At 30.0% G+C, this 14,094-nt stretch overlaps 2 protein-coding genes across 3 annotated transcripts; both read right to left on the bottom strand.

Moving 5' to 3' along the window:
• Positions 1-5,816: 5,816 nt before the first annotated feature.
• LOC119609818 (probable cytochrome P450 28d1) lies at positions 5,817-8,102 on the bottom strand. The gene is made up of 8 exons (XM_037964772.1): positions 7,827-8,102; positions 7,622-7,760; positions 7,455-7,562; positions 7,293-7,394; positions 6,770-7,201; positions 6,594-6,717; positions 6,223-6,492; positions 5,817-6,064 (listed from the first exon to the last, which is right to left on the bottom strand). Exons 1-8 carry the CDS (start codon positions 8,030-8,032, stop codon positions 5,901-5,903), a joined length of 1,545 nt encoding a protein of 514 aa, XP_037820700.1. The 5' UTR covers positions 8,033-8,102; the 3' UTR covers positions 5,817-5,900.
• Positions 8,103-10,355: 2,253 nt separating this feature from the next.
• LOC119609817 (probable cytochrome P450 28d1) lies at positions 10,356-14,094 on the bottom strand. Of its 2 annotated transcripts, XM_037964771.1 has the most exons (7): positions 13,813-14,094; positions 13,467-13,605; positions 11,863-12,072; positions 11,361-11,795; positions 11,177-11,303; positions 10,781-11,050; positions 10,356-10,699 (listed from the first exon to the last, which is right to left on the bottom strand). In XM_037964771.1, the coding sequence occupies exons 1-7, from the start codon at positions 14,007-14,009 to the stop codon at positions 10,536-10,538; spliced, it is 1,542 nt and encodes a 513-aa protein (XP_037820699.1). In that variant the 5' UTR covers positions 14,010-14,094; the 3' UTR covers positions 10,356-10,535. The 2 variants fall into 2 exon arrangements, with proteins under 2 accessions (XP_037820699.1, XP_037820698.1); XM_037964770.1 differs by having other exon boundaries at positions 10,357-10,699; positions 10,781-11,303.

Below are 14,094 nucleotides of genomic sequence, written 5' to 3' on the forward strand. Positions count from 1 at the left end.
CTAGAACAGAACTAGAACAGAACTAGAACAGAACTAGGAACTAGAACTAGAACTGAACTAGAACTGAACTAGAACTGAACTAGAACTGAACTAAACTGAACTAGAACTGAAACTAGAACAGAACTAAAGACAGAACTAAGAACAGAACTAGAACAGAACTAGAACGAAGCTAGAACTACTAGAACAGAACTAGAACTAGAACTGAACTAGAACTGAACTAGAACTGAACTAGAACTGAACTAGAACTGAACTAGAACTGAACTAGAACTGAACTAGAACTGAACTAGAACTGAACTAGAACTGAACTAGAACTGAACTAGAACTGAACTAGAATGAACTAGAACTGAACTAGAACTGAACTAGAAACTGAACTAGAACTGAACTAGAACTGAACTAGAACTGAACTAGAACTGAACTAGAACTGAACTAGAACTGAACAAGAACTGAACTAGAACTGAACTAGAACTGAACTAGAACTGAACTAGAACTGAACTAGAACTGAACTAGAACTGAACTAGAACTGAACTAGAACTGAACTAGAACTGAACTAGAACTGAACTAGAACTGAACTAGAACTGAACTAGAACTGAACTAGAACTGAACTAGAACTGAACTAGAACTGAACTAGAATGAACTAGAACTGAACTAGAACTGAACTAGAACTGAACTAGAACTGAACTAGAACTGAACTAGAACTGAACTAGAACTGAACTAGAACTGAACTAGAACTGAACTAGAACTGAACTAGACTGAACTAGAACTGAACTAGAACTGAACTAGAACTGAACTAGAACTGAACTAGAACTGAACTAGAACTGAACTAGAACTGAACTAGAACTGAACTAGAACTGAACTAGAACTGAACTAGAACTGAACTAGAACTGAACTAGAACTGAACTAGAACTGAACTAGAACTGAACTAGAACTGAACTAGAACTGAACTAGAACTGAACTAGAACTGAACTAGAACTGAACTAGAACTGAACTAGAACTGAACAAGAACTGAACTAGAACTGAACTAGAACTGAACTAGAACTGAACTAGAACTGAACTAGAACTGAACTAGAACTGAACTAGAACTGAACTAGAACTGAACTAGAACTGAACTAGAACTGAACTAGAACTGAACTAGAACTGAACTAGAACTGAACTAGAACTGAACTAGAACTGAACTAGAACTGAACTAGAACTGAACTAGAACTGAACTAGAACTGAACTAGAACTGACTAGACTGAACTAGAACTGAACTAGAACTTAACTAGAAGCTGAACTAGAACTGACTAGAACTGAACTAGAACTGAACTAGAACTGAACTAGAACTGAACTGGAACTAGAACTGAATACTAGAACTGAACTAGAACTGAACTAGAACTGACTAGAACTGAACTAGAACTGAACTAGAACTGAACTAGAACTGAACTAGAACTGAACTAGAACTGAACTAGAACTGAACTAGAACTGAAACTAGAACTGAACTGAACTGAACTAGAACTGAACTTAGAACTGAACTAGAACTGAACTAGAACTTAACTAGAACTGAACTAGAACTAGAACTAGAAGTGAACTCAGTTGCAAGTACAAAAAATAATGATTTTGTTTCTCTTATCTAAATTATTATTTCCAATTTAATTTTAATTCCACGTTATTTGTTCTCGAAAAAAAAGCTAATTATCTAATTATATCTAAAATATCTACTCCTTCTCTCCAAAACCTCAACCTCATTGCATATGCTTTAAAAGCAGTGAGAGTGAGTATTACACATAATATCATTACAGTGTTTTTTCCGCTAAGTGCTTCTTTAGCTTCTAATTTTAAACATCTTTTGCCACGCACTCCCACACATACTCGCAAATATTGTAATTATTAATGGAAGTGTGTGTAAGTGAGTGCAAATACATGTAGTCAGTCATTGCACATACTTGCGTATATATCTTTGTGTAATAGAGTTTGACAAAAACCACACCTTATTTAATAAGTATAATAAGTTACAGAATGAAAAAAAATCAACCAACATCAATAGCAGCAACAAGAAGAATGTCAATAAAATCAACCTGTTTCAATAAACTCATCAACCACAAGTGACAAAATACTGACTGAGTCTTACACGCTAAGAAAATCATACAAAAAATTTACCCTTTATAAGTTATAAGAGTATGTATACATATGTATGTAGTTGTAGGTGTGCGTGCGGATGTGACAGTATTCATCACTATTATAGTCATCGTGGAATTTTCATCATCATCTTTCAGCATCATCATTTCAATGAATACATCTCTCCGCTCTCTATTACCTGTCATTATTATAAATTTGTGCGGTTTAAAAAGAAAATTTCACCTTTTTGTTCGAAATAAAAGAAAATCACCGAAATACTCGTACACATACAAATCTAGTAACATGAAATTCAATGCCATTATCAAATTGTTAGGAGAAATTGTAAAGGAGTTTATTCTTTTGTTTGGTTATTTTATTTTTAAAATTATGTAAGAATTTCGAATGTTATTTTTCCAACATTTATACAGCGATAGATCTTTCTCAGAATCGGATTTAGCAAGAAAATTATAGCATTAATGTCCCGATAAGGAGTCTCTCCCATACTTGGCACAATTTATAATTTCTTGTGAAAGGAAGAATCTGTATTCTACCGAATTTTTGGCATGTCCAGACAACTTATCAAAACATTCTTATCTAAGTTAAATAATACTGTAACAGAAAGTTTCTATCAAAAGAAATTGAAATAGAAAATTTTCAATAAATATTTTTCTATAGAAAGTTTCCAATAAATTTTCTTTCTATAGAAAGTTTTTAAGAAATTTTCTTTCTATAGAAAATTTTTGATAAATTTTCTTCCTATAGAAAATTTTCATTAAATTTTCTTCCTATAGAAAATTTTCATTAAATTTTCTTCCTATAGAAAATTTTCATCTTATAGAAATTTTCATTAAATTTTCTTCCTATAGAAAATTTTCATTAAATTTTCTTCCTATAGAAAATTTTCAATAAATTTTCTTTCTATAGAAAATTTTCAATACATTTTCTTTCTATAGAAAATTTTCAATATATTTTCTTTCTATAGAAAATTTTCAATAAATTTTCTTTCTATAGAAAATTTTCAATACATTTTCTTTCTATAGAAAATTTTCAATACATTTTCTTTCTATAGAAAATTTTCAATACATTTTCTTTCTATAGAAAATTTTCAATAAATTTTCTTTCTATAGAAAATTTTCTTTCTATAGAAAATTTTCAATAAATTTTCTTTCTTTAGAAAATTTTCAATAAAAGAAAATTGAAATAGAAAATTTTCAGTAAATATTTTTCTATAGAAAATTTTCAATAAATTTTCTTTCTATAGAAAGTTTTTAAGAAATTTTCTTTCTATAGAAAATTATTGATAAATTTTCTTTCTATAGAAAGTTTCAATAAATTTTCTTTCTTTAGAAAATTTTCAATAAATTTTCTTTCTATAGAAAATTTTCAATAAATTTTATTTTTATAGAAAATTTTCAATAAATTTTCTTTCTATAGAAAATTTTCAATAAATTTTCTTTCTATAGAAAATTTTCAATAAATTTTCTTTCTATAGAAAATTTTCAGTAAATTTTCTTTCTATTAAAAATTTTCAATAAAATTTCTTTCTATAGAAAATTTTCAATAAATTTTCTTTCTATAGAAAATTTTCAAGAAATTTTCTTTCTATATAAAATTTTCAAGAAATTTTTTTTCTATAGAAAATTTTTAATATATTTTCTTTCTATAGAAAATTTTCAATAAATTTTCTTTCTATAGAAAATTTTTAATAAATTTTCTTTCTATAGAAAATTTTTAATAAATTTTCTTTCTATAGAAAATTTTTAATAAATTTTCTTTCTATAGAAAATTTTCAATAAATTTTCTTTCTATAGAAAATTTTTAATAAATTTTCTTTCTATAGAAAATTTTTAATAAATTTTCTTTCTATAGAAAATTTTTAATAAATTTTCTTTCTATAGAAAATTTTTAATAAATTTTCTTTCTATAGAAATTTTTCAATTAATTTTCTTTTTATAGAAAATTTTCAATTAATTTTCTTTTTATAGAAAATTTTCAATTAATTTTCTTTTTATAGAAAATTTTCAATTAATTTTCTTTTTATAGAAAATTTTCAATTAATTTTCTTTTTATAGAAAATTTTCAATAAAATTTCATTTTATAGAAAATTTTCAATAAATTTTATTTCTATAGAAAATTTTTAATAAATTTTCTTTCTATAGAAAATTTTTAATAAATTTTCTTTCTATAGAAAATTTTCAATAAATTTTCTTTCTATAGAAAATTTTCAATAAATTTTGTTTGTATAGAACATTTTTAATAAATTTTGTTTGTATAGAAAATTTTTAATAAATTTTCTTTCTATAGAAAATTTTTGAAATATTTTCTTTCTTTAGAAAATTTTTAATTTCTATAGAAAATTTTCAATAATTTTTTTTTCAATAGAAAATTTTCTTTCAACAGAAAATTTTCAATAAATTCTCATTCTATAGAAAAACTTCAATAAATTTTCTTTCTATTGAAAAATTATCAATACATTTTCTTGCTTCGTTTAGGGGAAACTCTTTGCCATGATGCATGGTGTGCAGGAAATTGTGACCAGGTTCTATTTGAGGGGACACCATCATTATTTGTAAATTCTTTCTCTGAGATAATACTAGTCTGATTCTGATTAAGGAAAGTAAAAAGCCCCTTTTTAGTGTAAAAATTAAAAAATCTGAGATAAATAGAAGAGGTTGACGAGAAACCAAAGTTAAACTTTAGAATTCACAAACTGATTGAATTCCTTTAAATATCTATCAAACTCATGTGTTTAACTAAAGATTCGTCTTATAACCTTAATTTTCATGCACTCTATTTCATTATATGCCAACCAACATCTAAACAATTTGCATATACGTATTATTTTCTATACATACGACTGTGTTTAATATCGTGGGTTTTAAAAAGTGTGTGATTTTTTTTTCTTGCCTTTTACCAAATTTATCGGTTGCCTACATTCATTAAATTGATTTGAAAGTACTTACATACGTTTGGTGAGTGTGTGTATCTGTGTCTGTTGCATGAGTTGTGGCATTTTCAATATTATTGCCACTTATATTACCAACTTTTTTTTCACGTTTACTTTCCTCTGCTCTTATTTACAAACATACGCGGGTACACAAGATTTGTAAATATAGGAACATAGAAGTAGTACTACTACATAGTCTCGTATAAGTGTCTTTATGTGTGCGAGGGTTTTTATTTCACTTATGTCATGTGCATGCAATATACGTTCACGCGAATGCCTGGCAAGAGCTAGAGGCAGTTGGGGAAAAGGGAATGGATGTTGCTTTGGAAATTAAAGACTTATAATGATTAGATGGGAAAACATGTTTATTTAAGATTGAGAGTATTTGTATATGGTTTAAAACACAACGATTGAATAAATGAACGATTGTTTCATTCATTCAATTTGATTTTTAAATAAAGAAAATTAAATGAATATAATCCATTAAAATATTTTACTATATATTGCTGATAGAAGTTGATTGATTTTTGTTTTTGCTTATATTTTGAATTCAAAGATCTTATTTATTGATAAATGGCTTAAATATTGAAGGCAATTGATTTGTTAAGGTTTTATAACAGAAGACAATTCTTGCTCTGCATAGTATGTGCCACCCCTAATTGGTTCAATTATGTTTTATGTCTCTTAGAAGTTGACTGACTTTTTATGATCCACCCTTAAACCTTAATTTCAAAATTATGTTAAGTGAAGCGAGTTAAATAAAATTTCACTTTCTTTGGCATTTTTGTCATTATATTTTTCTTTTCTACTTTATTCTTTATAAGATTCATTTAATTAAACTTTTTACCATCGTTTTGTTATTTTATAACTCCTTTATATCCAAGTAAATGCCACCATCTAAGCCACTCATAAAGGAATCAGCAGACTGATAATTATCCTGACGCGTTCTTTCATTAACCGTTAATTCAAAATGTTTAATTACCTCCACAATGGCTGCTTTGGCTTGGGTTAAAGCAAACTTCATACCTGCAATCAAAAATACTTAGTAAAAAGCTAACAAGAATAAAACGAAAAAAATATATATTAATTACAATCCACAAACCCTCTAACAAACTTTACACAACAAACACAAAATGTTGCAAACATTAAATTACATGTGAGCAATGGCTAGATGCAATACAAACCTAAACATATCCTTGGACCATCGCCAAATGGCAAATATACACCCATGTCTTTGTACTTCTTGGTGCCACCATTCTCTTCGGCAAAACGTTCTGGCCTAAACTCCTCCGGTTGGGGGAAAAACTCTTCGTCATGATGCATAGAGTGCAGGGAAATGAGACAAATATCTCCAGGTTGTATTTGAAGGGAAACACCATCATTGTTGCTAAATTCACAAGGTTGTGTGCAGACTTTGGCCATAAAAGGTAAAGGAGTAAATATACGTAAAGTTTCTAGAAAAGTATGAGATTTTGACAACAGACCAGACCAAAGAACCAAAAAGAAATTTAATCACAAAAAATTATTTAGGCAAAATGAAATTGAAATCTCTCACCTGCTACACATTGTTCCAAATAGGGAAGCTTTATTAAATCATCAAAATTTAAGGTGGAGTTAACGGTAAGGTGTTGTTGTATTTCCTGCCTTAACTTTTGCTGGGCTAAAGGATAACGCGCCAGCTATGAAAAATTTTAATTAAAATCTCATACAATATCTTATGAAATTACTTACCAACAATAAACAATGGCTGATCAAAGTAGCAGATGTTTCGAAACCATCAAAGAGAAATGTCAAATTATGGGCCGTTAGTTGTATATCGGAAATATTCTTTTTCTGTTTTAACTCCACCATATATTGTAGAAAATCTTGTCTAGTGTTATTTTCTTGAACCTGTCTTAGCTCCACAGCAGACCGTGATAGTTTCGTAAAGAAACGATCTGTTATTTCGGGAAAAAAGCGCACATAGTAAAATCGCCGTATAATGGGAAATATTCTAGCTATGAAATAGTAATTAAAGGCATGGAAATTTTGAGCGATCATTGTTTTAGACATGTTAAATATAGAGGATTTCTCTTGAGAGACATCTTTAGTGGTGGATAGATTTTCAGCGTCTATACCCCATATCACATCGGCCACCACATCGCCAGTATATTTTAGGGCCACCTGTAATGAAATTAAATGATCTAATATTTATTCAACATTATTTTAGATATCTTTGTACTGTTTGATTTAATTTTTATACAAAATCTCTTACCTCCTTAGCATTTAAGGTCTTGGTACCATTTTTTATTTCATTTTTCAAATATTCTCTAAATTTTGTACAGACATTGTCAATAATCGGGAACATGCCTTTTATCTGTAGCAATGAAATTAATGCAAAATTAATTATTCTGAAAATAATATAAAAGAAACTCACCTTAGATGAGGTAACTCCTGGTACTATTTCTGCTCTTTTTACCTTCCATTCATCAAAGGGTAAAACAAAGGGATTACTGCCAGATATTGGTTCTCTAACACGATCTGTCTATAGTTTCAAAAATTCTTATAACAATAATGTGCAGGATTTATAATTACATTACTTACCCTTATAGAAGATTCATTTTCTTGAAAACATTTAAAATTTGTTATCAAAATTTCTTTACACAATTCAGGATCTAAGATCATTAACTGGGGACTTCTGGTCATAAAAACACCCACAAAATTGGCTTTGTTTTTGAATTGTCTAAAAGGAAATGAAATTGTTGAATTTTTTAAAATTAGAAATTTGTTTACTTTTTCCCTAACTTACCTATAAATCTCATCTAAATCATATATGAAATTCCTTTTGCCATCTATGGTACCTGGAAAAGTACCATACAGTGCTCTTGGCTTGGGTCCTGGTATTTTTCTTTTTATCCAATAATCAAAATGCCATGTTAAATAGACATAGAGTCCTAAAAGTACGCTTAGGATTATACTGATTATAATAAAAATAAAATATAATAAATTAAACATTTCACGCAAGTTATGCTTCACTTAAAGTCTGAAACTGCACTGTTATTGAAAATCTGTTGCAAAAAGTACGTCTGTATGTTGTGGGGCCACTATCTTGAATTTGTCTTATCAGCATAGAGAGACTAGTGAACTCTTCATTTTATTATTAAAATGCAAAAATTTATTCTTTCTATTTTTGCACATAAATATTAAAATTCTATAGATAAAAAAGAGAATTTTTAAATATAGAGAGTTTATAGTTTAAACTTTGAAGAGATCTGAACAGTAAGAGCGTTTCAACAAAATACGGCACTGTGTCAGAACTTAAGAGAAAATTTAAGATTACATTTGTGATACCCGTAATCAGTATTGCCAATATTTTTCCACCATTTCTTGTTAAACCATGTCAAACAAACGCCAGAAACTGTCAGATTTAGGTTTTTGCAAAAGCCGATAGAAAACGTCAAATTTAAACTGGATATTTTACCAGAATTTTTTATTCGACTTTAGATTTGATTATAGACCGGACCATACATTAGACTTTAAACTAAACTAAAGACCACATTATAGACTAAACTATAGACTAGACTATTGACTAGATTATAGACTAGACTATAGACTAGACTATAGACTAGACTATAGACTAGACTATAGATTAGACTATAGATTAGACTATATATTAGACTATAGTCTAGACTATAGACTAGACTAGACTAGACTAGACTAGACTATTGACTAGACTATAGACTAGACTATAGACTAGACTAGACTAGACTAGACTATAGACTAGACTATAGACTAGACTATAGACTAGACTATAGACTAGACTATAGACTAGACTATAGACTAGACTATAGACTAGACTATAGACTAGACTATAGACTAGACTATAAACTAGACTATAGACTAGACTATAGACTAGACTATAGACTAGACTATAGACTAGACTATAGACTAGACTATTGACTAGACTATAGACTAGACTATAGACTAGACTATAGACTAGACTATAGACTAGACTATAGACTAGACTATAGACTAGACTATTGACTAGACTATAGACTAGACTATAGACTAGACTATAGACTAGACTATAGACTATAGGCTAGACTATAGACTAGACTATAGACTAGACTATAGACTAGACTATAGACTAGACTATAGACTAGACATAGACTAGACTATAGACTAGACTATAGACTAGACTATAGACTAGACTATAGACTAGACTATAGACTAGACTATAGACTAGACTATAGACTAGACTATAGACTAGACTATAGACTAGACTATAGACTAGACTATAGACTAGACTATAGACTAGACTATAGACTAGACTATAGACTAGACTATAGACTAGACTATAGACTAGACTATAGACTAGACTATAGACTAGACTATAGACTAGACTATAGACTAGACTATAGACTAGACTATAGACTAGACTATAGACTAGACTATAGACTAGACTATAGACTAGACTATAGACTAGACTATAGACTAGACTATAGACTAGACTATAGACTAGACATAGACTAGACTATAGACTAGACTATAGACTAGACTATAGACTAGACTATAGACTAGACTATAGACTAGACTATAGACTAGACTATAGACTAGACTATAGACTAGACTATAGACTAGACTATAGACTAGACTATAGACACTATAGACTAGACTATAGACTAGACTATAGACTAGACTATAGACTAGACTATAGACTAGACTATAGACTAGACTATAGACTAGACTATAGACTAGACTATAGACTAGACTATAGACTAGACTATAGACTAGACTATAGACTAGACTATAGACTAGACTATAGACTAGACTATAGACTAGACTATAGACTAGACTATAGACTAGACTATAGACTAGACTATAGACTAGACTATAGACTATAGACTAGACTATAGACTAGACTATAGACTAGACTATAGACTAGACTATAGACTAGACCATAGACTAGACTATAGACTAGACTATGGACTAGACTATAGACTAGACTATAGACTAGACATAGACTAGACTATAGACTAGACTATGGACTAGACTATAGACTAGACTATGGACTAGACTAGACTATGGACTAGACTATAGACTAGACTATGGACTAGACTATAGACTAGACTATGGACTAGACTATAGACTGGACTATGGACTAGACTATAGACTAGACTATGACTAGACTACAGACTAGATCATAGAATAGACTATAAACTAAACTATAGAGTAGACTATTCGGGAAAAACGTCAAATTGGCAACACTGCCTCTAATCAATATTTAAATTTTGACGTTTTTGAAAGGGCAATTGCGGGAAAAAAGTGGAACTATTTTAATTAATATAAGATTCTTTTATTAGCAATAAAATATTTTTATTTCATTTTACATATTAAATTTTTGCTATAAAATATACATTTTTAAATACTAATTTCTGACAATTACGAAAAAGGCTTAATTAATTTTAATACTAATAATAAATACCATTACAACTGGTATTCTAATTATATACGACCCTTACAAAGCCTTTATATCTAGAAATATGCCACCATCTAAACCAATGATAAAACCATCTGCAGCCTGATAATTATCCTTGCGTGTTCTTTCATTAACCGTTAATTCAAAATGTTTAATTACCTGGGCAACTGCGGCTTTTGCCTGAGACAAGCCAAATTTCATACCTGCAAATTACAAGCAAACCAAAAGAAAAATACAAAGTTTTAATTTACATATAGTGCAGTTAGAACAACTCTCTTACGAACCTATACATATTCTTGGACCATCACCAAATGGTAAATAGACACCCATATCTTTGTACTTTTTGGTGCCACCATTTTCCTCATCAAAACGTTCTGGCACAAACACTTCCGGCTGTGGATAATACTCTTCATCATGATGCAACGAGTGCAAGGGTATGAGACAAACATCTCCAGGTTGTAATTGCAGGGAAACTCCATCATTGTTAAGCAGCTCACAAGGTTGGGTGCAGACTTTTGCCATATATGGTAAAGGAGTAAAAATGCGCAAAGTTTCTAAAATGCAACACACAAAGTAAATACCACCGGAAGATATACATTTTATATTTTTACTTTCTTTTCGCTTTTGTAAGAAGATAAATGCAGCTTGATTTATGTTTGAAATATTTGAAAAAAGCTTACCTGCTAGACATTGTTCCAAATAGGGTAGTTTAACTAACTCATCAAAATCGAAAGTATTTGCATGAGCCTCAAAATGTTGCTGTATTTCCAAACGTAGTTTTTCTTGTTTTTCAGGATAACGTGCCAACTGTAATTGCAAGAATATTTAAACAAAATTTTTACTTTTCATTTATCCACCACCCACCAGCAATAGACAATGACTGATTAAAGTAGCCGAGGTTTCGAAACCATCAAATAATAGTGTCAACTGATGAGCCACAATTTCTGTTTCACTTATGCCCTTCTTTTGTTGCAACTCCATCATGTGCTGCAGAAAATCTTGCCTATTATTATTGGCATTTGATTTTCTTATTTGTAAAGCTGATTTGGTTAATTGCAAAAAGAAACGATCGGTAATTTCGGGGAAAAATCGTACATAGACTAAATAACGCACTATGGGAAATATACCGGCAATGAAAAAGTATTTAAAAGCATTGAAAGTTTGCGCTATTAACTGTTTGGACATGCTTAAAAAGGGCGTGTCCTCCTTAGCGAGATTAGCATTATCTATAACAAAATTACCAGCCTCTATGCCCCAACCAACATCAGCCACTACCTCGCCGGTAAAGTGTAAAGCGATCTGTAAGAAAGGCATTTTAATAATCTCAAGTGTTTGTTAATACAATTTTTTGCATCCATTTTCTTACATCTTTAGCATCAATAGTTGTTTGTCCAGTTTCTACTATATGTTTCAGATATCTGTTCATTTTCTTGCATATGGCCTCAACTATTGAAAACATGCCTTTTACTCGAGACATTGTCATAGCTGGCACAATTTCGGCTCGTTTTATTTTCCAATCAGCTGCTGGTAAAGCAAAGGGATTACTGCCCGAAATGGGTTCTTTTTTGCGATTCATCTGGAAGAAAAATAGAATTTTAATATATATTTTTTTGTGGTCTTTTCTATTTCCACAACTTTTTGTTAATAAATAAGTAGGAGTTTTGAATTGGTTTGTAGGTGGTGAATTTAATGTCATGCAACAAGGACTCGGTTCCACGTTCGGAAATTGAAAATCAAAGCCGATATTGACTTTGGACTATGATTTCACTAAGTCCCTCTTAGAGTTGGTCTTGAACGCCTTGATTATGAAGCAAAATCTATAAAAATTGTATTACCTTTTAGGCTGAACCATATTTTATGAGAGTAGGACTATATTTGACCTATATAAAGCCTTATTCAGAAATTCAGTTTATCATAAAAAACTAAACAACTTGAATATATCAGTATTGCGTAAAAGTCATTCTTATACGATTTATCATAAGAAATTAATTATGCTATTAAACGCAGTAGAGTCTGACCGATAATTCATATTCCTATATAAAAAGGTCCTTTCCCAAAAATCTGTCTTACCGCCATGGAATTCCGTGAAATAATCCATTTAGGTAATCCAAAAACTACTCGCCTTTAAACATTATTGGAATACATAATCCGTTTAGTAGTCCTAATGCAGGCATGGATCATGTTTATTATTTTTGAAAACAACATGGTCCACATTACACTAGGATCATGATGTGGATCATGTACTCCCATAATTTATGCAAGGGACTAGTTTTGGGATTATTCCGATGTAATGCTTTCATGGACTACGTGGTCCTCACCTAGGACATAACAATGTTAAATGGAGTATGTTTTTTCCATGTATTTGGATTCGTTTTGGACCAGTCCTAGACCTTTGAGGTGTACTCTTTACACGCGTTTGCGGAGTAGTCTAAATTTTTGCAGGGTATTTGTCCCTAGGCCCCGTATAAAGCCCCCAAGAGTTTAGTTTTTGTTACTAAACTACTTGAATATATTAGTGTTGTGATAAAATCCGGCATAAACGATTTGTCATAAAAGATAAATTACTTTATCAAACTTTTCACAAAGACTCCATAGAGAACCTTTCCCAAAAACGTATGTTACTGTCAATTTTGTAAATAAAAAAACGATAATCTGAATATTAAATTAAATCAGAATCAGGTAAGTTCATATTAGACCCCCTAGACCCCATACATTCTATCGAAATATGTAGTATTTGGATCATAATTAACCAAAGACCCCATAGAGGACGTCTTTCAAAATTCATCTCATCATCATGGATTTCGTTATATTGAATTTGTAGCAAAATTTAATATAAATAAATTTTTATAAATTAAAAAATCTGTATATCAAATTACGTGATAATTGACTATAAATATGTAGATCTGAGTCCCTATATAGAATGGCCTACTTAAAGCTGGTCCTGGTCTTATATTTTAAATTTATACTTACCCATTGAGATGATTCATTATCTTGAAAACTTTTAAAATTTGTAATCAAAATATCTTTACATATTTCCGGATCCAATATCATTATCTGGGGATTTCGGGTAACAAATACGCCCACAAATTTGGCCTTATTTTTAAATTGTCTGAAAAAGAATGAAAAATGATAAATACTTGAGTATGGTGCAGGGAAATTGGTAAAAAGGGTTCAACTTTATTTTATGTCAATTTAAGATCAGCATTTTATTCGTACAAAGTGATTAATTCTCCGTCTTCCGGGACACCAGTTCTGTGTCAATACTTTTTTTTCCAAAGATCAAACAATTCCTTAATAAAATTTGTCAACAACTCACCTATAAACTTCATCCAAATCGTAAATAAAATTTCTTTTAGCATTAACCATACCCGGAAAAGTACCAAACAAGGGCAAAGGTTTAGGTCCCGGTATTTTACGTTTAATCCAATGATCAAAATGCCAAGTCAAATATACATAGAGACTTAAAATTACGCTTACAAATAAAATTAAAATATATAACAATAATTGATACATTTTGAAAAGAAATATCTTGTAATATATTCAAACTAATAATGTTTCTTGCTAGAGACGCCAAATAAAACTGCGTGCAATTTTATTA

Source organism: Lucilia sericata, unplaced genomic scaffold (genome assembly GCF_015586225.1).
Source record: "Lucilia sericata isolate MDLA Ls3-8-SP2 unplaced genomic scaffold, ASM1558622v1 Contig001063F_arrow, whole genome shotgun sequence".
NCBI lineage: Eukaryota > Metazoa > Arthropoda > Insecta > Diptera > Calliphoridae > Lucilia > Lucilia sericata.